The sequence below is a fragment of the Lutra lutra genome, chromosome 10 (genome assembly GCF_902655055.1).
Source record: "Lutra lutra chromosome 10, mLutLut1.2, whole genome shotgun sequence".
Taxonomy (NCBI): domain Eukaryota; kingdom Metazoa; phylum Chordata; class Mammalia; order Carnivora; family Mustelidae; genus Lutra; species Lutra lutra.
In genome coordinates this window covers 44,726,350-44,753,601 of record NC_062287.1, presented here as the reverse complement: position 1 = coordinate 44,753,601, position 27,252 = coordinate 44,726,350, and the positions used below count along the sequence as shown (strand labels likewise).

The window sequence follows — 27,252 nt, the reverse complement described above, 5'->3', positions numbered from 1 at the left end:
TACTGTTTTTTTTTTTTTTTTTTTTTTTCATTTGTGACCGTCACTATTATTCCTTGTAGGACATGGTTTTGGGAATAGTGAAGAGTGATTTCTTCTATCTTTTTCACATTGCCTTTGGCTTTCTTTTCCCTTTTCTCTTGTGATATACCCAATGGGTTGGAGCTTGGGATGAGATTGGCATTTGGGGTCGTAAGAACCCAGATATTTCCTTAATGTGTTATTTCATTGAATTTGGAGGATATTCAGCTGTCCAAAATGGGTTAATCCAATTGCTGTAACTGGAACAATAATAACTCAATGAGATATGTTTTCTGTTGTGTGGAGTTAGGTAAAACAGTCTAAAATTCAATCCCAGAGTAATACCTGATTCAGTACAAGAAAGTGGATATATTTCCATTATGATAATAAGATTAGTTCTGTATTCTCCTGCCTTTTTAAAAATAAATGATTTGTCATCATTTCCATTATGACTATTGATAATTTTATCCATTAAAACATTTTCAAGGCAGTATTTATGATGGGTAAAGCACAATGTTTTATTAAATAAAAATAAAGCAGCTTAAAAATGTTTAGAGACTTAGTGCATATCAGCATTAAGCAAATGATAAAATATTAAATGTTTTGGTTGGTTTTTTAGTACTAAGTTTGGAAAAGCACTTTTTGGATGTCTATCAGAATTCTTATTTCTTTAATTATTCTTCTTTTAAATTAACATATAATGTATTATTTGATTCACGGGTACAGGTCTGTGATTCATCAGGCTTAAAAAACACCCAGCGCTCATCACTACATGTACCCGCCAATGTCTGTCACCCAGCTACCCCATCCCTCCCACCCCCTCCACTCCAGCAACCCTCAGTTTGTTTCCTGAGATTATTAAGAGTCTCATATGGTTTGTCTCCTTTTCTGGTTTTGTCTTATTTGAGTTTTCCCTCTCTTCCCTTAATGACCCTCTGCCTTGTTTCTTAAAGTCCACATATCAGTGAGATCATATGATAATTGTCTTTCTCTGATTGACTTATTTCACTTAGTGTAATACCTCTAGTTCCATCCACGTCATTGCAGATGGCAAGATTTCATTTTTTGATGGCTGCATTATATTCCATTGTGTATGTATTTATATGTACACACACACACACCCCACCCACCCACCCACCTCTTTTGCATCCATTTATCTGTCGATGGACATGTGGGCTCCTTCCGTATTTTGAAAAGCCATGAATTCTGTGTGCTGTAATCCTCTAGTGCTGGAGTTTTGCAGTTCTTATTGATCGGTATTTGATCTTGGCTGGGTGTTCTTGCTGATCTTCTGGGGGAGGGGCATGTTGGGTTGATTCTCAAATGTCTTTGCTCCTGGTGAAATTGCACTGCCCTTGCGAGGGGTCAGGCTAAGTAATCTGCTTGGGTTTGCTCTATGTTTCTTTTGTTCCCTGAAGGCTTCCTGAGCAGATTTAGAGGATGAGAATGAAATTAGTGGCCTCCCAATCTCTGGCCCGGAGCTGATAGCTTGGGGTCCCACTCTGCAGTGTGCCCTCAGAGAAATGCAGTCAGTTACTCTGGTCTCTGTGGTCTCCGCCCACACTGTGCTCACCCAGCCTGTGACTGAGTGTTTCTCTCAGATACAGGACCCAGTTTGGAGTCTCCAAACCCAGCAGATTCTTGTGTGCACCCACTCCATTTCTCCTGGGAGAGGAAGGGGAGTCTTTGCGGTTCTGCTGCTTGCTGGGTCCTTGCTCAAAGAGCAGTGGTCGGACTGCTGCGGGTCACAGTTTTTGGCAGTCCCGTGCTGAGGCCCACTCCTCAGCTCACTCTTCACAGCCAGCTTCCCTGCTCTGATACCTGGGAGTTCTGTGGCACTCAGGCACTCCCAGTCTTCCTATGACCCTGAGGGTTCTGAGACCATGGTGTCCCAGCGAAGGTTCTTCCCCCCAGCTTCGCAGTCTGTCTTCCTGTATATCGCCTCGGATTCACTTCTCTGTACTTCCTACCTTGTGGAATGTGGTTTCTTTTCTGTTCATAGAGTTGCAGCTATTCTTTTCTTCAGTCTTTGGTTGAGTTCACAGGTGTTCAGAATGGTTTGATAAGCTGTCTAGCTGAATTCCTGGGACCAGATGAAATCAAGGTCTCCCACTCCTCTGCCATCTTGGACTCTTGTCAATCCTAAAGTATTAGAATTCTTACTTTATATATATAAATGTTAATATTAGAGAATAGTGTAATATTAAAGTATAGGAATAGGTTGACTTTTAATGGGTGTATATTTTTGAACCTTTGAGATGCCCTTTCAAGCCTAAGGATGTAAGTTTTACTATGTTGGGCAAACCTAGCTAAGGAGCACCTGAGGGTGGGAGAGCGACTTATTGAAGCAACTCTGGGCAGTTTTGATTGAACTGAGAAGTAGAATTGTATGGAAGCAAGGAGGGTAGAAAATTAATTCAAGTGAAACAGATTTCATTTTAAGAACTTTTGGCAGTGTTTTAGCAGTTCTCTGCTAGATGATGAAAGATTACTTTCAAAGAACAGTTTTGGTTGGGGAAGATTAAGACAGCTCTTTTGGGAGAATCGTGGTTGATAGGAACTCTTGAAGTCAGTTACTGAGAGTTTTGATTGAGAGAAGGTTCTTTGTGACTTTTGGAACCTGAAAGGAGTTAGTTATATGGTGAATACATTTTTTTTTTTTTAAAGATTTTATTTATTTATTTGTCAGAGAGAGAGCACAGGCAGGCAGAGTGGCAGCAGAGGCAGAGGGAGAAGCAGGCTCCCTGCCGAGCAAGGAGCCTGATGTGGGACTCAATCCCAGGACGCTGGGATCACGACCTGAGCCGAAGGCAGCGGCTTAACCAACTGAGCCACTCAGGCCTCCCTGGTGAATACATTTTTAAGCTGATGCTGGAACAATCTGGGGATGATGGTTAACAATTAGGATAGGACTAAACTTGAAAATATGAAATGAAGGGTTTGGTATTAAGAAACAAAAAGATTCTTCCTTTTCTTTCTTCCTCCTTTCATTCCTACCTACATGTGTTACAGAAATCCTGAAAAAAAACCCCATAGGCTTAGGAGATACACGTTGGTGGTTGAAGAATTGGAGAATTTAAGAAGTTTATTTAAATGAGTCTATTGAAATTTTGTCTTTGGGTTCTATCCTTGGTCTTCATAATGTGGAAGACATATTTAACCAAACAATTAGTAAAAATTATGAAATACTGGGAGTTCTGTGTAAAGAGATTCTACTCTTTAGTAGGAAGTATATGTCCACTCAAATTAACACAAAGGAATATTATCAAAATCAAAACTTGTTTTATGGAACTTATATTAAAAGTGGGTAGCTATAGATACTAAAAGTCTTTTGCTATACCATGATTTTTTTTATTTTTAAAGATTTTATTTATTTGACAGAGAGATCACAAACAGGCAGGCAGATGCGGGGGGCTGGAGAAGCAGCCTCCCCACTGAGCAGGTAGCCCAGTGTGGGGCTTGATCTCAGGACCCTGGGATCATGACCTGAGCTGAAGGCAGAGGCTTAACCCACTGAGCCACCCAGGCACCCCTATACCATGATTTTTTTCCCTGTTTCCATATATTGCTTTGAGGGGGTCAATGAACTATTGGTTATATATGTGCAATATAAACTTAAAAGCATTTCCTAGTGTTATTTTTTCTATTGTTCCTCTTTGGCACCTCCTTCTGTCTCTTTAATCATGCCCCCCATCCCACCAGCAACACTGACTGAATAAAATATTTCAGATTGTGAACAGAAGTTCCCTGATGAACAGAAACCAAACACTGTAAATCAAACCAAAGCGTAACATCAAACGAAGTAGTGTTCTAACTAATCTAGACTGTTCACTCGTCTTAGGGGTTGAATCAATCTTTGCCCCTTTCCCCTTCAAACTCTATAGATGTCTAGGCTTAAGATAGCTGCTGCTCCTTTTTCGCATTTCACACTGTGGCTCTCAATTCCTTCTTCAGGGACTGTCTTATAGTCTTTTTTTTCTTTTTATTGAATACTATACTAGTTTTAGGTGTACAACTTAGTGTTTTGACAATTCTACACACTACTCCGTGCTCACCATAAGTGCAATTACCATCTGTCACCATACAGTGTTACTACAACATTACTGACTATATTCCCTGTGCTGTACTTTTCATCTAAAGCTTCTTATGGAAGCAACCCAAGTGTCCAAATAGATAAAGATGTGTGTGTGTACACATACACAATGGAGTAATGCTCAGCTATTAAAAAAAAAAAAGAGAGACCTTGCCATTTGTGACAACATGGATGAACCTAGAGGGTATTTTGCTAAGTGAAATAAGATTGAGAAAGACAAATACAATATGATTTCACTAGTATGTGGAATCTTAAAAAAAGCACACAACTGAACAAACAAAATGGTTTCTTAGATATAGAGAACAAACTGGTGGTTACCAGAGAGGAGGTGGGTGGAGGGATATGCAAAACGGATAAAAGGGATTAAGAGGTACATACTTCCAGTTATAAATAGGTAGGTCACAGAGATAAAAGTACAAGGTAGGGACTATATTGTCAGTAATTCTATACCATAATTTTCAACTTGTCTGTTTACATTGTGAAAGCTTGGGAAATATACTGGGAGTTATTTTAAGCATTTCTATTAAATGAATTACAGAAAAGTACCTGCTTATATAGTTTAGACCTTGTTGTTTATCCCATTCTCAACTAATTACTGAAAATCGACTTCACTCTTAGCAGAGTGTCAAAGTCGATGATGTGTGTGTGTGCGCACGCATGTGTGAATATTAAAATTACTCCAAGACAGTATTCAAAGGGAACAGATTAGTAAACTGAGATAATTTTAAAATGGCTTTGTGGAAGGTTAGTCTGCAGTATGTATTTGAAGTATGAATAGATTTGGATGGGCTGGCAGTGGGAGGATGAGAATTGCATTTGGAAATGATCAGAGTCATAAAGGTAATGTGTATTGTGTCTCTAAATGGCAGTGAGGAGGCAGACTTTTAAGGGCGGTGTGATAAGCTCCTATTTGAGAGCTATGGAGGGTTTTAAAAGGTTTTAAAAGTTAAATGGAGCTGTTGTGTGATGGTTAAAAATTTTTCCTGGTAGGCAAGTGGTTGATGTTTTAGGAAAATTATTGTCCAGAATGGCTTGGAGAATCTGTTAAGATTAGAGCCGGAGAATCCAGTTAGGAAGATTTTATAATGATTGAAGGATAAAGGAAAGAGTAACATATACTGAATACCGAATATCGGCTTGTGCAGTGCATTGTACTAGGCTTTGATGTGTTTAAATAGCTGATGCACGTGAAAATCTAGTAGAGGGTATTATTAGTGTCTGGTATTTAAGAGGCTGGATTTCGGAGAAGTTACAATATTTTGCTCAGAGAAGAGAGTCTGTTAACTTTTATGTATTATGTGTAGATCAGCTTCTTTGAAATAGTTGAGTGTTGCATGGCAATACCATTGTTTGTTTAATTCTCAGTTGATGGAAATATGGGTTGTTTCCATTGTTTTAAGTAGTTTTACTACCACTGCTACAATATATATTCTTACACATATCTTTGTACATATTTTCTAGCACTGTATTTCTGTAGAAGAAACTCCTAGAAGTGGAACTGAATTCCTGGATTAGAATGGCCTTTAAAACAAATGGGATAGGAGGCCTGGAGAAAGGGAACTGAATGTGGATAATGGATCATAATTTTCATGGCAGTTTTTAGAAAGTCATAATAAAGGTACAGTGTACTTGGTACTACATAAAAAAACTAAGGGAACATATCCTGGCCAGGTATAGTAACAGAGTAAGCCATGGGGTATTAGAATGGAAGGCTTTAAAAATAATTTAATCTGAAAAAAAAAAAAATTAATCTGGGGCGTCTAGGTGGCTTAATCAGTAAGCATCTGACTCTTGATCTCAGTTTAGGTCTTAATCTCGGGTTGTGAATTCAAGCTCCTCATTGGGCTCCACACTGGGCATGGAGCCTGCTTAAAAAAAAAAATTACTTAATTTTGCTGTTGAAAATTTTGAGATTTAGAAATTATATAGTGTTTCTAAAACAGAGGAGGAATTAGGATCTAGATACTCAGGTTTTTAGTTCACTATTCTAAGCAAAATTAAGTCCTTTCTCCTCCCAAAGTAAACTTAGGGAGAAAAATACATTCAAATTTCCGTTGTCTTACGTGTATATAGTTCATATGCCTGTAACTACTGTTTTGTGCCATTTTTATTTAATGTTATTTCATAATGGGTTTTGAAATTTTGATGTGTTCCAAAAGTATTAAATATTTAGTTTTTCCTTCTTTTCCATTCTTTTTTCCCTAGTAACCAAGTAAAATGAGAAACAGACATATTCTGATCTTCAGATGGGCTGGACTGGTAACAAGATGAAATTTTTATATTTCTTTAAAGGGATAAGGTGACATGAGTTAAAAGGCTCTCAGAAACACTGTTGAGAGGATATGGTGGTTTTTTTTTTTTTTTTTACGTGTTTTAAGTGATAGTATAGTATTCTATTTTGTTGATAAGTTATGGTTTGATTATTATTACTTATTCCTTGTTGGGCATTTTGGCTTTTTTTCCATGAGCCTCAACATCTGTAAATTTTCAGTTGTTTTATTGCTAGTATATGGAAGTACAGCTGACTTTTTTTTTTTTTTTTAAAGATTTTATTTATTTACTTGACAGATCACAAGCAGGCAGAGAGGCAGGCAGAGAGAGAGGAGGAAGCAGGCTCCCTGCTGAGCAGAGAGCCCCATGCGGGGCTCGATCCCAGGACTCCGAGATCATGACCTGAGCCGAAGGCAGCGGCCCAACCCACTGAGCCACCCAGGTGCCCCTACAGCTGACTTTTTTAAAAGACTTTATTTTTTAGAGCAGTTCTGGGTTTATAACAGAATTGAGAGGAAGGTACACCGATTTCCCATATACCTCTGTCCCCACACAGATGTAGCCTACCCCATTTCAACATCATTCATCAGAATGTTGTTGTTGTTGTTGTTTTTTGTTTGTTTATTTGTTTTTCAAAAACCAAGGATGAACTTAAACAGACAAATCATAATCATCATAATCACTCAAGGTCCAGTTTACCTTAGGGTTCACTCTTGGTGTTGTACATTCTTTGGGTTTGGATAAACGTTTAATGACCTGTATCTATAGTTATACTTTCACACATTTCACTGCCTTGAAAATCTGCTTATTCTTCTCTGCCATCTTACACTCCCCCTAACCCCCAATCTTGGGAAGCCACTGAATTTTTATTGTGTCTCTGATTTTGCCTTTTCCTCAATGTCATGTAGTTGGCATCAGTACAGTATATAGCCTTTTCAGATTGGCTTCTTTCACTTAATAGCTCATTTCTTTGTAGTACTGAACGGTACTCCATGGTTTGGATGTACCATAGTTTATTCATTTATCTACTGAGGGACATCTTGGTGCTTTCAATTTTGGGCAGTTATGAATAAAGTGCTTTAAACATCCATGTGTAGGTTTTTATTTGCATTGAAGTTTCCATCTCTTTTCATGAATACTGAAGAGCATGATTGCTGGATCTTATGGTAAGAGTGTGTTTAGTTTTGTAAGAGACTGCTAACCTCTCTTCCAAAGTGGCTTTATCTGTTTACATTCCCACCAACAAGGAATGAGTTTCTGTTGCTCCTCATACTCAACAGCGTTTCACGTTGTCACACAACTGATTTTTGTACGTTGACTTTGTATCCTGAAGGGGGAAGGAAAGGGTAACATATATTGACTGTCTTGCTAAATTCCCTTATTCTGGTGCCGCCCAGGATTTTCTGTATAGATGATACCTTTGAAAAAGAGTTTTTATTTCTTTCCTTCCAATTTTTGACACCTTTTATTTCTTTTTATTGCCTTGCTGCATTGCCCAGGCCGTTACCCACCATGTTAAATACAGGCAGTAAAGAGTGCAGCAAGACAAGAGAAAGGAATAAAAGGTATAACAGTTGTTCTCTCTTCTTCTGTTTTATGACCGTGTAAGATTGGTGAATTGGCTCTTATATATATAAAAATACCCTTTATCTCTAGTAATGCTACTCTCTTGAAGTCTGTTTTGTCTAAAATTTATATAACTTTTCTGGCTTTCTCATGGTTAGTATTCACATGTAAACACATAGTTAGGTGCTGCTTTTTGAAAACTTGTTCTTACATTCTCTGCCTTTAAAATAGATGCTTATAGGGCACCTGGGTGATTCAGTCATTAAGCATCTGTCTTTGGGTCAGGTCATGATCCCAGGGTCCTGGGATCAAGCCCTGCATAGGGCTCCCTGCTCTACAAAGAGCCTGCTTCTCCCTCTCCCACTCCTCCTGCTTGTGTTCCCTCTCTCTTGCTGTTTCTCTCTGTCAAATAAATAATAATAAATAAAATCTTTTAAAAAATGAGATGCTTAGTCCATTAATATTTAATGTTACAGATATGCTAGGTTTAAATTTTTACCTTGCTCTTTGGAGTTTTTTTGGCCTTTTTTTTTTTAAATTCATATTTCTTATGTTGGTTTTTTGCAAAGGTGTATTAGTTTCTTTTTTTAAGATTTTATTTATTTATTGTGGGGGGGTGGAGATAGCATGAGAGGCGGGGAAGAGCCGAGGGAGAAGGAGAGACTCCCCACTGAGCAAGGAGCACTACGTGGGCTTAGTCCCAGGACCCCAAGATCATGACCTGAGCTGAAGGCAGATGCTTAACTGACTGAGCCACCCAGGTGCCCCTACGTTTATTAGTTTCTTTGTGCTTCCTTTAGGGATTATGATATGGGTTGTTAACTTTTCACAGTGTACCATAAATTAATATTAACAAAGTAAACATAGGTGTTATATCTATATCTAATAGATGTTATATCTATAAATTATAGATAATTTGACAACTATGAAACTGGATCTGGCCTTTTCTATAGGGCTTTATCTCCAGTTTTCCCTGCTTTTTTGGTCTAATTAGTGAAATTCTGAATATAATGATAAAAACCATATGGCAAAAATCATATTTTGGTGATTTTTTTTTTTTAAGATTTTATTTACTTGGACAGGGATTGCGGGGGAGGAAGGGGCAGAGAGAGAGAATATCCAAGAAGACTCCTGCTGAGCGGGGCTCCATCCCTCAACCCATGAGATCAGGACCTGAGACCAAGTCAGATGCTTAAATGACTGAGCCACTCAGGTGCCCCTTGGTGGTTTCTTTTGAATTAAAGATTTATCTCCCATTTTTATCATCTTCATACCATAGTTCAACATTGCAACTTTTTTTTTTTTTTTTTAAGATAGATTTATTTATTTGTCAGAGAGCGAAAACAGGAACAGGGCCGAGTGGCAGGAAGAGAGAGAAGCAGGCTCCCTCCGAGCAGGGAGCCTGATGCGGAATTCAGTCCCAGGACCCTGGGATCATGACCTGAGCCCAAGGCAGGCGCTTAACCAACTGACCCACCCAGGCATCCCCAACATTGCAGCTCTTAATAGCATATGAGTCAGATCTGGATAATTGGAAACCCAAAGGTCTATTGTAAATACTCTCTACATTTCCCCCAGAGTTCAGAATTTTCACATTTTTCAGAGTTGAATAGCAGAGACAAACAGGATTATTTACTCACCTTTGCTTGGACTTAATCTGGTTGAGAAAAGTATTTCATGATTAAGTCCAGGTTATACTGGGAAGTTTATTTTTTTTTCTTCCCTCCAGATTAAAAAAAAAAATTCTAGTTAGTTAGCATATAATGTAATACTGGAAAATTTTTCAGTAGACTTCATCTTTAATTTTCTCAGTGTAGTCTTTTGAGAGATAGGCTGTTTTAATTTTTGTTTTTGATGTGTGTCCATTTCATTGGAAATCCCATTTTCCACATATACTGAAGTATTTCTTTCTAGTTCTGTATTAATATTGTCAGATTTTACAGTGCTTTTTAGAATTTTTTTTCTTAAATTGTTTTACTTGAATTCTGAAAGCGTAGCCTTAATAGGATCCTTAAATTGTAAGATGACTAAGAAAACTCAGCATTCACATAGTATGTGCTTTTGTCCATTTATAATGATTTAAACATCTGTTAAAACCTGTAACAAGTGTGAATAATGAGATGCCATGTAATGTTAACTTTAAGAAATTTTGGTTCACAGTATTTAGGGAACATGAGTACAGTGTTTAAATAAAGGTTTAAAATTTTGATTCCAAATTTAGAAGGTGAAAACAGTTTTTCTTACCAAAAATATGTAACTGAAAGAACTTGTATTATGCATATTTATGCACAGTTATATACATATGTCTGTCAAAGGTAAATATTTGTGGAGTTCATATCTATTTGAAGAGTTTGTTTAGACACATCCACGTACTCTCATACACACAGAGTTCAACTTAAAACCTTCCTTTTCTCTGTAGGTTAACTATTTTTAAAGTGTTTCACGAGACAATGAGGAAATGGTTCAATGCCTCAGTCAGGGAGAGTTCCAGTGACATCTGCAGTGGAGAATTATATGGAGAATGGGAAACAGAAGAGGCCAAGATTGGAAGAGCAGGTGGGGGAGTAGGACATTAGGTCAGATATAATAAAAACTTAAATGGAAATTGACAAGTATTTTTTATTGTGTTTGTAGCACTTTAACATGTGATTGTACTTAATAGAAGAATAAGAAATAGTTGTTCAAATCCCCTGTGGTCTAAAGAAGAGAGATCATATATTATGAATAAAATAGAGTACTGAATACTCTTGTTAGGGAAAAAGGTAATTTAATGTTTCAGGCCTTCAGAGTAAATTGGGCACCTTATGGTAGGGTTTTATCCTCTTTCTTTCCTTCTCCCCCTATCTTTCTTTTCTTTCTTCTTTTTTTTTTCTTACCCTGGCCCTACTTTGAGGTATTGTTAGTTTGGAATGAAATTCTAGAAGTATCCCTATTCAAATATTAAAAAATTCTCTTTAACAGAACTTTATTTTGAAATAATTTTATTTACTTATTTAGAAATAATTTTTTTTTAAAGATTTTATTTATGTGACATACAGAGATCACAAGTAGGCAGAGAGGCACGCAGAGAGAGAGGAGGAAGCAGGCTCCCCACAGAGCAAAGAGCCCGACGCGGGGCTCGATCACAGGACCCTGAGACCATGACCTGAGCCGAAGGCAGAGGCTTTAACCCACTGAGCCACCCAGGCGCCCCTAGAAATAATTTTAAAATTAGAGAAAAATGACAAGAATAGTATGAAGAATTCTTAAATTCTCCCACATTCATCAATTTTGCTACATTTTATTTATTATTCTCTGAGATCTATATATGAGCGTGTGTGTGTGTGTGTATTTTTTCCTGAAACTTTGAGAATAAGTTGTAGACATTATGCTCCATGACTCCTAACTACATCAGAATATGTTTCCTTGAACAAAGATATTCTCGTATATAATCATACTATCATTATCAAATTCAGCAAACTTAGTATTAATATAATACTCTTGGGGCGCCTGGGTGGCTCAGTGGGTTAAGCTGCTGCCTTCCATTCAGGTCATGATCCCAGGCTCCTGGGATCGAGCCCCCGCATTGGGCTCTCTGCTCAGCAGGGAGCCTGCTTCCTCCCCTCTCTCTCTGCCTGCCTCTCTGCCTACTTGTGATCTCTCTCTGTCAAATAAATAAATAAAATCTTTAAAAAAAAAAATATAATACTCTTGTCTAATATACAATATACATGAAAATTTTGCCAATTTTCTTAATAATGCCATTAGTAACAGGCATTATTCCCTCCATCTAGGATTGTTAGGATTGTGCATTACATTTAATTGTCTTTAGTCTTTAAATCTGGCATAGTTACGTAGCCTTTCTTTGTTATGACAGTGACATTAAAAATAACCATATAAAAAGGCTTAGCACTCAAGAAGAATTTTTTTTTAATTAAAAAAAAAATTTTTTTTAAGATTTTATTTATTTATTTATTTGACAGAGATTACAAGTAGGCAGAGAGGCAGACAGAGAGGAGGAAGCAGGCTCCCTGCTGAGCAGAGAGCCCGATGTGGGGTTTGATCCCAGGACTCTGAGACCATGACCTGAGCTGAAGATAGAGCCTTTAACCCACTGAGCCACCCAGGCGCCCCACCCAAGAAGAATTTTTAAGAAATGTTAAAATTAGAGTTTCTTATAAATCATCATTTGAATTTCTTCTATATACTTCTGCTCTTTTCTTTTTGGGCTTGCCGCCATATTTTAATGTCATCACTTAGGCTTTCTGTGCACATGATAAAATTTCATGTAACTCAGTTTCCAGGAAGAAATTTTTAAACTTATTCTAGTTTTTGTTTTAAAATTGGGTTGAGCTTGTCAAAGGAATTAGGAAGGACAACAAGAGTTCAAGATGCTACTCAGCCTATTCACATGAAAATAGAGCTAGTGAGCCAGAATGGGAGGGAACCATTTACTTCCTGACATTTCTTGGCTTGCTTTCTTGAGTGGCTTATTGTGAAGTAAGTAATGCATAAAAATCAGTGAAGAGTTCATATCATGGAATTTGGTATAAACAGGTAGGATCATGAACTAGAATGAGCTTCAGCTTTAGAGCTTGATAGACTCATTTTGAATCTCAGTTACTAGCTGTGTAGTCTTGATTAAGTTATTTCACCTTGGAATTTCAGGTAAAATGGATTTCATACCTATAGTGCAAATGTTTGTTACAAGCATTAGAAATAACAAATGCAAAATGTATAATAGTGCTTGGCATATAGTTTGTACTCAAGGAATAGTTAGTATGTTTTTGTAAAATCATAGAAAGATCTAGGAAAGATCTTATGAAGAAAATAAAAACTACTCAGAAAGTTTAACTCTTACTTTTCCCATTAGAATGTAAGCTCCTTGAGAGTAGGAACTATGTGTATCTTTTACTGTGTATTCTTTAGAATGTATAGAGCACAGTGATGGACTTAGATACTTGGGAAATATTGCTTGTTTAAATACATTTTAGACGTTCCAATTCAAGAAATATTGTAATGTCAGATACATTAGCAGCTTTATCTGGTTTAAAATATTTATTGTTGATAAACCTTTGATAGTTACATTGCTCTTGAACTATGCATGAGTGAAAAATGTAATTTCGGGCTTGTCATGCTATCAATAGAAATGAAGTAAAGAGGTTTTAGAAATATATATTTGATTTCTAATTTAATACCAAGAAGCCTTTTATGCAGGCATAGTTAAGCTGTTTTATGTAGCTTTTTTGCATATGTCATGTTCAAATGCCACTTTATAGTGAATTACTTATTTTTGTCATAGTGTTTTCTTTAGTCATCTCTGTTGCCATGAACACATACAGTATCTTTACCAGTGGATTTCCTTTTAGTTTTTTAGTTTTATTCTGTTGTAGAAGTCTTCTAAAGAATAGAGACCACATTTGCTTGTATATTTTTAAAAAGTCATTCTATCTTGCAATTACTATATGAATCTGCTGGACCATCTTACAAATCTAAAATGCATTTGATGATACTGGTAATCTTGTTTTTCCTATATTGTGAAACATTTTGCTTTTTCATCCAAGGAATTATTTCATCATTACTCATCAATTGCTCTCAACCATGCAAAAAAAGAAAAAAAAAGTTTGAAATAATAAGAAAATGGAAGAGTGATGGAATTACTTAGAGCAGAGGTTGGCACACTTAAAAAAAAATATTTGAGAAAGCGTTAGCAAGAGTGAGTGAGCCTGAGCTGGGTGGAGGGGAGTTTGAAGGGGAAGGGTCAAAGAGAGGGAGAAGCACACTCCCTTGAAGAGTAATTGAAAAGACTTTACTTTATCTCAGTAGAGTTGACAGTCTGGGAGTATTTGTTAAAAATATTTACCTGCAAAAATACCTGTCATTGCTGCCTGATGAACTGACAACGAATGAGGCAAAAATAGGCTGACTACAAAGCTTGGGAGGAAAGGCTGGGAATAAAATACCTTGTGGTTTTTTTTTTGTTTGTTTTTGTTTTTTTTTTTTTAAGATTATTTATTTATTTGAGAGGGGGAGAGAGAGTACATGAGCAGGGGGGAGGGGCAGAGGGAGAATCAAACCCATCACTGAGCAGGGAGCCCAATGTGGGACTTGATCCCAGGACCCTGAGATCATGACTCGAGCTGAAGGCAGATGTCTATCCGACTGAGCCACCCAGGTACCCTGGCATAAGATACTTTGGGGAATAAGGGCTTTGAGTTCTTGGACCTGGAAATTTTTGGAAACCTCAAAGACAGTACACAGTTAGGGCTGTGCCCATGCTCAGGAAAGAGCTAAAAAGGTTCTAAGTTTTCACTTCTGGTTAACTTTGGGGCTTACATAAGCAGGAAGTGAAGGCTAATGCAGAGTTGAAAAACTACCTGGCTAGTATTAAAGGGATGTCCCAAACATAGAACCCATCTGCAAAGACTGGGAGAATTTTTGGGTTCCACGCTTTTAAGGAAATATCTTTCTAATCGCCAGCTGGCCACTAAGCCAATAGAAATGTCACTCACTTGCTGCACATGACAAAAAATACAGACTTCACAGTATTGGTTTAGAAGTTCTTGAGGAAACAACAGATATTAACAATAAACCCTGAGGGGGGGAACCTGATTTCTAGATTTGTTGAATTACAATATTCAGCATCCTGTTTTCAACAAAAAGGAAGTATGCAAAGAAATAAGAATATATGGCCCTTTCAGAGAAGAAATGAACAGAATCTGTCCCTAGGAAACGTATAACATTGCATTTACTGAGAGTTAAAGGAAACCAGGAGAATAACATGCCATCAGATAGAAAATATTAATAGAGAAATTATAAAAAGGAACTAAATATAAGTGATAGAGCTGAAAAGTACAGTAGCAAATGGAGTTCACTACAGGTTTTCAATAGATTTGAGTAGGCTGATGAAAGAATCCGTGAACTTGAAGAACGTGAACTTTTCAACTTGAAAAGCTGAAAGAAAAAGAAGAAACATGAACAGTCTCTCAGACACCGTCAAGTATACCAACATATGCACATTAGCAGTCCCAGAAGGAGGAGAGAGATGGGGTGGAAAGAGTACTTGAAGAAATAGTGCCCTAAAGCTTTCTGAATTTGATGAGAAACATTACACACTTAAGAATTTAAGTAAACTCCACGTAGGATAAGCTCCATACCAAAACATATCATAAAGAGAAAATGGCAAGAGAAGCAACTCATCAAATGACAAGATTCTCAGTAAGATTAACAGCTGGTTTCCATTAACAGTGGAGTCCAAAAACAGTGGGATGGTATAAAGCACTGAAAGAAAAACGGTCAAGAATTCTTTTGAAAGTATCCATCAGAAATGAAGAAGGGTTCGTGGGTGGCTCAGTCATTTAAACGTCCGATTCTTGATTTTGGCTCAGGTCATGATCTCAGGGTCATGAGATCCAGCCCTGCATTGAGCTCCATGCTTAGCTCTGAGTCTGCTTGAGGTTCTCTTTCCCTCTCTCTGCCCCTCCTGCCATGTGTGTGTGTGCTCTGTCTCTCTCAAATCTTAAAAAAAAAATGACATTGTCAGATGAACTGTGAAAATCATTACTCCAAGACTTAGCCTATAAGAGAGACTAAAGACAGCCCTTCAGACTGAAAAGAGAGGGTATGAGATAGTATTTGAATTCCCATGAGGGCAAAAGGAATACAGGTAAAGGTAACTAGTTAATCATAAAAATCAGTATTGTACATTTTGTTTATAACTCTTTCCCTCCTTATTTGATGTAAAAAACAACTTTGTAAAATGGAAACTGTAGAGTGCCTGGGTGGCTCAGTTGGTTAAGTGTCTGCCTTTGGCTCAAGTCATGATGCCAGGATCCTGGGATCAAGCCCGGCATTGGGCTCCCTGCTTGCGCAGTGGGGAGTCTGCTTCTCCCTCTGCTCCTCCCCCCATTCCTGCTCTCTCCCTCCCGCTCACTGGCTCTGCTCTCTCTCAAATAAAACCTTAAAAAATGGAAACTGTAAACCTATGTTTATGGGCATGCTATGTATAAAGAAATAATTTATGACAACACATAGGGAGAGAAATTACATAGCAAAGTTTTTGTCTACTACTGATACTAAGTTGGCATTAATCCAAACTAGGTTGTTATAATTAAGAAATTTATACTAATCCCTACTATAGCCATTAAGGGGAAAACAAAAAATATATAGTAAAAGAAATGGTAGAATTAAAATGCTACACTAGCAAGTGTCTAACACAAAACTAAATTCTCCAATTAAAAGGCAGAAATTTGCAGAATGGATAAAAAAACATAATCCAACTATTGATTGAGACACAAAATAGTTGAAAGTAAAGGATGGAAAAAGATACATACAAACCGTAACTAAAAGAGCTTGAGTGGATGGACTAAAGTCAGACTAAATAGATGTATGACAAAAATTATTATGTGCAATAAAGACATTATATAATGATAAAAGGGTCAATCTATCGGAAAGTTAATAACAGTTATAAACTTGTTTGCACCTACCAACAGAACCTCAAAATACATGAAGCAAAACTTGGCAGAATTGAAGGGAGAAAATAGTTGAACAATAATTGTTGGAAACTTCAATTCCCTATTTTCAGTAATGGATAGAATGACTGGACAGAAGGCCATCAAGGAAATAGAAGACTTCAGGGGCACCTGGTGGCTCAGTTGTTAAGTGTCTGCCTTTGGCTCAGGTGATCCCTGGGTCCTGGGATTGAGCTCTGCCTAGGGCTCCCTGTCTGGCAGGGAGCCTGCTTTTCCCTCTCTCACTACCCCTGCTTGTGTTCCCTCTCTTGCTCTGTCTCTCTGTATCAAATAAATAAACATAATCTTAAAAAAAAAAAAAAATAGAAGACTTGAACACTATAAACCACCCAGACCTAACAGACTTACATAGAACTTTCTACCCAACAACAGCAGAACACATTCTTCTCAAATGCACATGGAGCGTTTTCTTGGATAGACCATATGTTAGGTTACTGTAAAACAAGTCTCAGTATATTTAAAGACTGAAATCATACAAAGTATGTTCTCTAAACACAATGATAGAAATAACAAATCTATAAAATTCATAAATACATGGAAATATAAAATATAATAAAACCATTAATTTAAAAATACTAAAATTATTTTAAACCAGTCCTATTTAGTGACAGGTGTGTGTGTATTTTTAAATCACAGAAGAATAAATAGTTTTTATTCATATGCTTGAAAATTTAAGGAGAGTTTTGATATTTGTAAGGAGTATTCTAGTTATTAGGAATATGTGTTTTTGTTCTTCTGTATTTGGTTAAATATTTTATAGTCCTATGAAAACAGCAGATAACCAAAAATCTATTTTACGATTTTTTTTTTCCTTCAGACTAACTTTTCTGATAGTCTTATGTAGACTAAAGAAATTGGCTTCTATTTTCCCCATAGAAATTAGATGGCATTTACAGGCTCAGGTGTATACTTAATGACACACTGATTTTTATTTTATTTTATTTTTGGGGGGATTTATTTATTTGACAGAGATCACAAGTAGGCAGAGAGGTGGGCAGAGAGAGAGGGAAGCAGGCTCCCCGCTGAGCAGAGAGCCTGATGCAGGGCTTGATCCCAGGACCCTGGGATCATGACCTGAGCCGAAGGCAGAGGCTTTAACCCACGAGCCACCCAGGCGCCCCCACACTGATTTTTAAAGGGAAAAAGTTACTATTTTATGTGATAAGCTTTTTTATTGCCTGTTTGATAGCATCAGGTGTTATATGGGGTGATTCATGACATTTAGTAAAATATGACATGTCATTTATCAGTAATAGTAGTAATTTAAGATCTTTCTTCAGTGGAATAATGAGAAAATGCTAAAACTAGTTTAAAAAATCTTTAAAAATATCCTTTCTTTGGAGTTAGCTTTGAGAATTTTTAAATGTAATTAATGCTTATTTATTTTTCTTATTCTTTTCTTAATCTGAAACATTTCTGTTTCTACCTACATTAATTGTAATATGTTTTTGAAAAGTAACAGCTGTTTTTCTGGTGGGGAAAATTTTAGTTTTCTTATTCTTTGTTAATGTGATAAAAACTAGCCTTTTACATTTTTTTGAAAAGAGACAAATGTTCATATAACAATTTTTTAGTGAATGTAGATCAGGGGTTTTCCACATACTTAACAAAGGAATTTTTATGGCTACAAGTTAAATTTGAAATTTGTGGTACATGTTAATTTTTTTCAGGAGAAGGAAGCCAACACCCTTTTGGAGCCATGAATATTGTCCGGACTCCATCTGTTGCTCAGATTGGAATTTCAGTGGAATTATTGGACAGTTTGGCTCAGCAGACTCCAGTAGGCAATGCTGCTGTATCCTCAGTTGACTCATTCACTCAGGTAACGCAGTACACATTATCTTCCAAAAATATTTTTAAACCAAATTCTATATATTTTTTTAAGATTTTTATTTATTTACTTGAGAGAGAGAGCATGAGCAGGGGGGAGGGGCAGGAAGCAGGCTACCCCTGAGCAGGGAGCCTGATAGAGGTCTAATCTCAGGACCCTGGGATCATGACCTGAGTTGAAGGTAAACACCTTACCAGCTGAGCCACCCAGGTGCTCTCCAAATTCTGTACTTTAAAAACTAACCTGGTGGTTGAAAACATGTAAAAAAGAAGGTAAACATGTATGGTGTAAGTTATTGGCTTCTATGGATAATTTAAGTTTGCCTGCTTTCTTCTATAGGTATTTTAAAATTTGTAAATGCTTTGATGAGACTTGTTTTTATGCTGGTGAAATAGCTCAAAGTGATTTAAAAATGGGATTAAATATTAGCTTTTTCTTATTCCCTCCCAGCTAGTATGCTAGGCTGTGGGTATACAGTTGTGAACCAGATAAGCAAGATCCTTGTCTTCATGGAGCTTAAAGTGACATAATTCCATGATGGTTGACTTTTAACCTCTTTAAGGCAAAGGCCTGAACAGGAGAATAATGGAGGTAGAGGTGTAGCTAATGCAGAGTCTCTAAGGTAGAAATCTGAAGAGTAATATGAAGGTCTATGTGATTGGAGTAGAGTGAGCAAGCGTGAGAGATGGGAGATAATTGGGGAGGGGGCTGCAGGATAAAATCATATGGTACCTCATTGGCCTTTATAAGGATTCTGATTAATTTTTTAAAAAGATTTTATTTATTTACGAGAGAGAGAGAGCATGTACACATGAAAGCAGGAGGGAGGGGCAAAGGGAGAGAGACAAGCAGCCTTCCCACTAAGCAGGGAGCCAAATGCCGGGCTTGATCCCAGGACCCTGGGATCATGACCTGAGCCGAAGGCAGACATTTAACTGACTGAGTCACCCAGGGTCCCCTATGAGAACTTTGACTCAAATTCTGTTTGGAAGAGAAGAAATAAGAGAGTTTTGAGCAGAAGAGTAATAGGATCTAACTTCTATTTCTAAAGGATCACTTTCGCATTTTGGGTAGACACTGTTGTGGGAAGAAAGAAGTCAGGAGGCTCTTGTGAACATTAGATGACAGGTGACAATGACTTGAACCAGGGAAGTTTGGGGAGGTGGGAGTGAAGGTAATTAAAAGTACTGGCATACCTCGTTTATTGCGCTTCACTTTATTGCGCGTTGCTGGTATTGTGTTTTTTACATACCGAAGGTTCGTGGCAACCCTGCATGGAGCAGATCTGTTGGTGCCATTTTTCCAGCAGCATTTGCCCACTTTGTATCTCTTTGTCATGTTTTGGTAATTCTTGGAACATTTCAAACTCTTTCATTGTATTTGTAACGGTGATCTGTCATCAGTGATCTTTAGTACTATTGTAATTCTTTTGGGGCACCACAAACAGCCCCTATAAGATGAAGAACTTAATCGATAAGTGTGTTTTCTGACTGCTTCACCTACCAACTGTTCTGCGTTTTTCTCCCTCTTCTTGGGCCTCCCTATTTCGAGACACAACAATATTGAAATTAGGCCAATTAATTATCCTACAATGGCCTCTAAGGGTTCAAGTAAAAGGAGGAGTCAATCCATGAGGCAAACTTCATTGTTGTCTTATTTTAAGAAATTGCCACAGCCACCCCAACCTTCAGAAACTACCACCCTGATCAGTCAGCAGCCATCAACATCAAGGCAAGACGCTCTACCAGCAAAAAGATTACGACTTGCTGAACGCTCAGATGATGTTTAGCATTTTTTAGCAATAAAGTATTTTTTAATGAAGGTATGTACGTTTTTAAAGACATAATGCTATTTACACACCTAGTAGACTACAGTATAGTGTAAACAGAACTTTTATGTGCGCTAGGAATCCAAAAAATTGATTTGACTCACTTTATTGCAGTGGTCTGGAACTGAACTGCAATATGTCCGAGGTATGCCTGTAATTGATTTCTGGAACTAATGTGAAGATGGAGCCAGTAGTGTTTCATGATGTGGATCACATGAAAGGTCTGAGATTAAAGAGAGACATCAATTATAGCCCAAGGATATTGGCTTGAGGAATTTGAACACAGGAATATTATGAAAAGAGCAAGTATGGGCTGGGAGTGGAATCAGGAGTTGGATTTTTGGTTGTACTATGGGATACCTGTTAGATATCCAGATGGAGATGACAAGTGTAGAGTTCAAGAAAGAGTTCTGGGATATGGATAAAAATGTGGGAGTCATCAGTGTAACGATAATATCCAAAGTTTTGAAGGGTGTATGATTACTAGGGAAGTAATTAAATGGAAAAATTGGCTATTGACTGAGCTCCGGGGCCATTTCAAATTTGAGAAGCTGAAGAGATGAAGACAAAGAAAAGGAGCAGCCTGAATTAGAAGGAGACCCAGAAAGTGATGTTTTGGAAGCCAAGCAAAGACTGGTTTTTAAGAAGCAAGAAGCCTCAATCGTATCACACTGCTGATGAGTTAAGATGAGGGCTAAGAAGTATCCAGTGGACTCAGCAAGATGGAAGTCATTAAAAAATTAGAAAAGAGTTTAGAGAGTAGAAGGGGAGTTTGGAGTGAGTTGGAGAGGAGGAAGTGGGAACAGTGAATATAGATGACTCTTGATGAGTGTGGTTACAGAGGGTAGCAGATAAATGGTTTGGTTGCTTGAGGGGGCAGTGGGACAAGGATTTTTTTGTTTTTACTATTTTTTTTGTTTTTACTGTTTTTAATGGGAGATAATTACATCATGTTTGATGAGAATGAAGCATTAAAGCTGATGTTGCAGGAGAGTGGAGAGAGTTGCTGAACTCCTTGAATAGAAATGAGAGCACATTAGATTGGATAATACATAGTATGCATAGTATGCATGGCTATATGAATATAGGTGCGGGAGGGTTGTTAAATGTGATGAGAACTTGTGCACGTTTTCTCTTGATACCTTCACTTTGCTCAGTGAAACTGGAAACAAGGTCATTAGCTAAGATTGAGGGGAAAGGAGTATTGGAAATTTAAAGAAAAGGATTATTAACCAAGTCCTCTAGGAGAGGAGGAGGGTGAATGGACTAGGGAACCCCTTATGAGTTTGCTGGGCCCCATACTCTTGAGGGTTGTGGCCATGAATTTAAAGTCAGACTTCTCACATGATTTCTTGAGAACAGGCTGAGTTAAGAATGACAGAGTCTGGGTCTTAATTCTTTTTTCTTCCCAGTAATTAAAAAAATAAACTGCTATGCTGAAAAAGCAAGTTGTAAAGCAGGAGTTAGTAATCCCATATAGACTGTATTAGAAAAATGTCTGAAAAATGCATACCAAAGTGATGTTATCCCTGGAAACGGGCAAGGAGACTTTTTATTCTATATATATGTAAGATATTTGAGCTTTTAAAATCATACATATTTTTATGAAACATTTTATTATGAAATATTTTACATATGTAGGAAAGTACATTCCTCCAGTATTTATTGTATGCCTGCTGCGTGCCAGGAGTTTTATAAGCATGAACAGATACAAATAGCTAGACAACATAATAGCTGTCCTTGTAGAGCTCGCTTTATAATGCAGTATATATGAAGACTTCTGAGTGTCTTCTACCTAGATTTAATTGATATTTGCCATATTTGCTACTAATGAAAAAGAAAACAAAAGGTATTTCTGATACAGCTTGCTGGCGTGTTTCTCTTCTTCCAGTTCTTCCCCAGTTAGCTACTCTTCTAACCAAATTATCTTTGCCATCCTGTGTTAGTACTTTAAAAGAAACATTCATAAGTATCCACAAAATATGTATGGCATTTGTTAAAACATGTTTCTAATATATACTCTTACTCTTATTACTTCATTTAGTTTTTATTAATAGTACATGTACATGGCTTAAAACATTAGATGGTTTTACATGCAGAACGGTTGTCCTGTTAATACTTCTTATATTCTGCTCTTACTCTGTTCCTCAAAAGCAGTCACCTTCAGCCTCTCCCACTTTTTTTTCTTTACCTATTTCTTCTTGTATTTACTTCCATGTTTCAGAAGAAACTTGCTTAATCTCTTTTCAACCAGTTTATTTGCTATAGGTGTTTTCCATCAACTTCCCCATACCTAATGTGATTTAGTGCTCTCACTCCTCTGCTTTCCAGCATTCAGAGTTGTCTTTTCTCCCTACCTTTTTTTTTAAAGATACTATTTTTTTAAAAGGTTTATTTATTTATTTTAGAGAGAGAATGATAGGGAGGGAGAGGGAAAAGAGAGACAGAATCTCAAGCAGGCCTAGGGCAGAGCCTGATAGGGAGCTCGGTGCCAAGATCCCAAGGTCACAACCTGAGCTGAAACCGAGACTCGGACACCTGACTGACTGTGCCACCGAGGTGCCCCTAAAAGGTTTTATTTTTAAGTAATCTCTACACCCATTGTGATACTTGAGCTCACAACCTGGAGTTGCATGATCTACTGACTGAGCCAGCCAGATGTCCCCACACCTTCTTATTATAGATTTTCACTAAATTAATATTTAGAGTTTTCAGTATTATGATCAGGTAAATATTATTCAGAACTGAGCCAGGTGTAGTACTATGGTTACATTTCCTTTCTAGAATGACTTTTTATTTTCCTTGGTTAATAAATGCTTCGTTTTTTTTCCTTTGTGTCAATTGCTATATCCACAGTATAAATTCCTGTTCAGTATATTTTTAAAAAGCAATTTTAAATTTGTTTTGGAAACATCGCTCTTGAAACTCTTCTTTGTTCTTCTGTGGATTGATTATTTTCTGGGTCTTTTGCATAACTGTAGTCAAGGTATTCTTTTCTTTAACCATTATTGTAGAAATTCTTTTCATTTCTCTGTTGCAGTCCTTTTTTTTTTCTTCTATTTTCCATTCTTGTTGACTTACTACCCCTTTGCATGTTTTTAAAATGATTATAAATGGTATACTGTACAGATTTCTACAACTTGGTATTGTTCACTCAGCATTATTTTTAAGACTTACCTGTCTTGATACATGGAATAAATCTAGTCTATTTTAATTGACTTGTATAGTTGTATAGTATGTCATTGTATGAATGAGACAGTTTTTTCATTTCCATATTAATAGATATTCTCACTAATATTTAAGACCTTAAATTTTTGCCAAACTGCTGGGTGAAATTTGAATGTCACTGTTGTTTTGGTTTGTATTTCTTGGTGACTAGTGAAGTTGAGCATCTTTTCTCATCTTGACCTCATTTGTATTTTTTTTTTTAATTGGAATTGACCATTTATATATTTTGCCCAATTTTCTATTGTATTTTTTGGCACTTCTTAATTTTAACTTTCTGGGAAGAGGCCTTTATGTATTCTGGATAATAGTCTTCTGTTCTAGATGTTGTAATTCTCCTAGCATGTTGCTTGTCTTTTAATGTTGTTTTTGGTATCTTTTGCATGCAGACATTTTATTTTTGTGTAGACAATCAGTTGTTTCTTTTATTATTACTATTATTATTATTTTTGCATTGGCTAAGTCGTTCCTATGTTATCCTAATGTGTGAAGGTGTTATGTTCTCATATGTACTAAAGCTAGTCTTTTTTCTTTTTTAAACTCTGAGTTAATAGCATCTTTGTTATATATCATGTTGTCATATGTTTAGACTTGTTTCTGGTTTCTCTGTTCTATTCCAGTTAGTTTGCCTGTCCCTTTGCCAGTAAAAGTCTTACTAATATCTGCTAGGCCTAAGTCCCTCCTCTTACTTATGAACATAAGCTTATGTATTCTGCATACTAATTTTAGCATCAGCTTACTGAGTTTTATGAAAAACTTTATTGGATTTTGTTGGAAATAACATTGGTCTTATAGTTGCTTTATTTTTTTTTTAAAGATTTTATTTATGTATTTGACAGAGATCACAAGTAGGCAGAAAGGCAGGCAGAGAGAGAGGGGAAAGCAGGCTCCCTGCTGAGCAGAGAGGCAGATGCAGGGCTCCATCTCAGGACCCTGGGATCATGACCTGAGCTGAAGACAGAGGCTTTAAGCCACCAAGCCACCCAGGCGCCCCGAGGTCTTATAGGCTTAATTTGGGGAGAATTGCTTCCATTATGCATGTCTTCCCATCTGTGAACATGTACCTTTTCACTGAATGTGGTGTATAGGTCCTTTAGTTTGTTTTCTTTCCTATCTCTCAAGACAGTCTTAAAATATTTTCCTAGGTATTTACAGATTTTGTTTTTATTCTGAGTTGGATCTTTTAAAAGATTTTTATTTATTTGTCAGAGAGAGCAAGAGCGCACAAACAGGGGAAACAGCAGGCAGAGGGAGAAGCAGGCTCTCTGCTGAGTAAGGAGCCTGATGCGGAGCTCAATCACAGGACCCTGGGATCATGACCTGAGCTTAGACACTCAGGTCACTTAACTGACTGAGCCACCCAGGTGTCCCTCTGAATTAAATTTTTTTTTTTTTTTTTTAAGATTTTATTTATTTATTTGAGAGACAGCCAGTGAGCGAGAGCATGAGTGAGGAGAAGGTCAGAGGGAGAAGCAGACTGCCCATGGAGCCGGGAGCCCGATGTGGGACTCGATCCTGGGACTCGAGGATCATGACCTGAGCCAAAGGCAGTCGTCCAACCAACTGAGCCACCCAGGCGTCCCTGAATTAAATCTTTTAAATAAAAAGTTGCATTTTAAAATTTTGTTGTTACTGTTAAGGGTTGCTGTTGATTTTTGTTCTTTCTGATACTGATTTTTTAGTTAGTGATTTTACTGAACTCTGGATTTTAGTCCAAGTAACTTAATGGTAGCCTCCTGGATTAAACTACCTTGATATTATTAAGAAAAAAGATAAAAGCTAATAAGGCATTTCCTCTCATTGTATTTAGGCTTTTATCTTTCTGGCAAGAAAAAGACTTCTTACTATTTTATATGAGAAAGTAGGCTGGGATTTAAGGAGAGGGGCATAGTAGATGGTGAGGGAGAGAAAAAAGAGAGTATTTGAAGGAAAACCATTTTCTTCCTTTTTCCCCCCCAAATGAATATCTTAGGAAATTAAAATTTAAAAACCACAGAAATTCTTTGAGATATGAAGAAAGTACTAAAGGCAGGTTGTCAAGATTTTATGCCACAGTGTTGTTTTATGACTTTCTTTAACTTACAGCATTAGACTGTTTAAAACTCATAGTACTTAAAGCTAAGTACACTGCAGGAACATTTTAAATTAAAAATACTAAGGTGTAAGTGGAATATTCAGTATAACTCATTAATCTATTCATTATTTACTTTCTAGTTCACACAAAAGATGTTGGACAACTTCTATAATTTTGCTTCATCGTTTGCTGTCTCTCAGGCCCAGATGACACCAAGTCCATCTGAAATGTTCATTCCAGCAAATGTGGTTTTGAAATGGTATGGGACATTTTGTATCTCTAATATTAAGGCTTTTAGTAACCATGCATATTTTTTGCTGGTAAATGTATTTCTTTGACATTTAAACATACTCTTCTATTGTGAACATCAGCATACATTAACAGTGGCATGCCATTAAAAAGTATATTATGGAGTTCACATCAGGGAATGTTCTTACCCTAAATACTCTTGTTATGTAGTAGCTATTTTGAATTTATAAAGACAAGAAAATACAACTGCCTATGTGTAGAGACCACAATTAAGTCTGTAAATTTTAAAATATTTTTATTTATTAGTAACCATATATGAGTCTTGAAATACAAAGCAATTTTTTGGTAAGTTTAGAAAGTCTTGGTCTGAAGTAGATATGCATAAGGCGTCAGGATGATTTTTACTGCACCCTGTACATAAATGGTTAGCTTTCCCATGATTCTGTTTTATAGGTATTCTTGTCACGTTGAATATCCCAGTGGTGGGCGATACATGAGAATTTGTTGAGCAGTGGTAGCATGGTGTAGCTTGGATAGCTCTGGAAGGTATTAGGTTTGAGCTTTGTTAAAATGTAGGTATGTGACCTTGAGCAAATTTCTCTCATCTACTCATCTATGAGATTAACTTTTTATTAGCTTTTTTATTTTTTATCTTAGCTTTTTAGAAGTGATACTTCGTTGTTTGCTTTTTGATAAGTCATTTGGTAGACTATGAAAGATATAATTTTCTTGTAAAAATACGTTTTTTTCTTTTGTAGGTATGAAAACTTTCAAAGACGACTAGCACAGAACCCTCTCTTTTGGAAAACATAATTTGAATAAAATAATTTTTAATGGATTCTGAAATTTGTCATGTTTTGAAGAGAAATGCCTCCATTTAAAAGTACGAAGTCAAAAGGATCATGAAGCCTAAGTTTAAAAACTGCTTATTGACTGAAGCTTAATGAAAATCTTCATAAAAAATTAAAAACATGGAAAAATGAAAATATGTTCCTTATTAATGAGTTTTTCTCCCTTAAGCTTAAAATATTCAGAGGCAAAACACTTTGTTTTGGCTAGGATTCATTTTTTACTTAAAAATAAAGCATATTCACAATAATGTGCCAAATGCCATTGCATTCATAATATTTAGTTTAGTATTATAGTGGTTTGCTAGAGTAATTAACTTAAAATCAGCTATATCAAAATTTGGGGGACTTTTTGAAAAACATGCCAAATATACATTTTTATGTACAGAAAGATTTTCAGTTTGTATTTCTTAAGATTACAAGTTTTTCCATTAACACAGGTTGGCTGTCAGTTTTATATCTGCAAATTCATACATAATTACTTGTTTGACAAAATTGCCATGGCTAAATACTGATGAGGTTTTATTTAATTCTGGTAGTGTGGTAATGTTCTGAGGCATTTGTGTGTAGAATATAGGATTTAGTACATTTGCTTATTAAGTTGAAGCCATTGTGTCTCATTCAGAAGGGAGTCTTTGACTTATTCATACTAGTGACATTCATTGACCAAAAAAACCAAGTAAGCAAAGCGAGGCTCATTAGCTTGCTGCACCCAGTGAGTACAAATGCCAGAGGAACT

The 27,252-nt window shown here is 36.7% G+C and overlaps 1 protein-coding gene across 5 annotated transcripts in view; it reads left to right on the top strand.

Annotated features, from left to right (window-relative positions):
* Positions 1–26,503, top strand: part of HIKESHI (heat shock protein nuclear import factor hikeshi) — a 39,806-nt gene extending 13,303 nt beyond the window's left edge. The window contains exons 3-7 of one of the 5 annotated variants that reach the window (XR_007121030.1): positions 18,129–18,280; positions 19,953–20,111; positions 20,232–20,262; positions 25,557–25,675; positions 26,424–26,503. Coding sequence is in view for 3 of the 5 variants with exons in the window: in XM_047692375.1 (XP_047548331.1) it covers positions 7,895–7,947; positions 10,368–10,504; positions 18,129–18,280; positions 25,557–25,675; positions 26,424–26,478 (516 nt within the window). In the remaining 2 variants the exon portion in view is untranslated. Of the gene's footprint in view, positions 1–7,879; positions 7,948–10,367; positions 10,505–18,128; positions 18,281–19,952; positions 20,112–20,231; positions 20,263–25,556; positions 25,676–26,423 lie in introns of those variants that run through there. The other 4 variants (XM_047692375.1, XR_007121029.1, XM_047692376.1 and 1 more) reach the window with 4 other exon arrangements.
* The last annotated feature ends 749 nt before the right edge of the window (positions 26,504–27,252 follow it).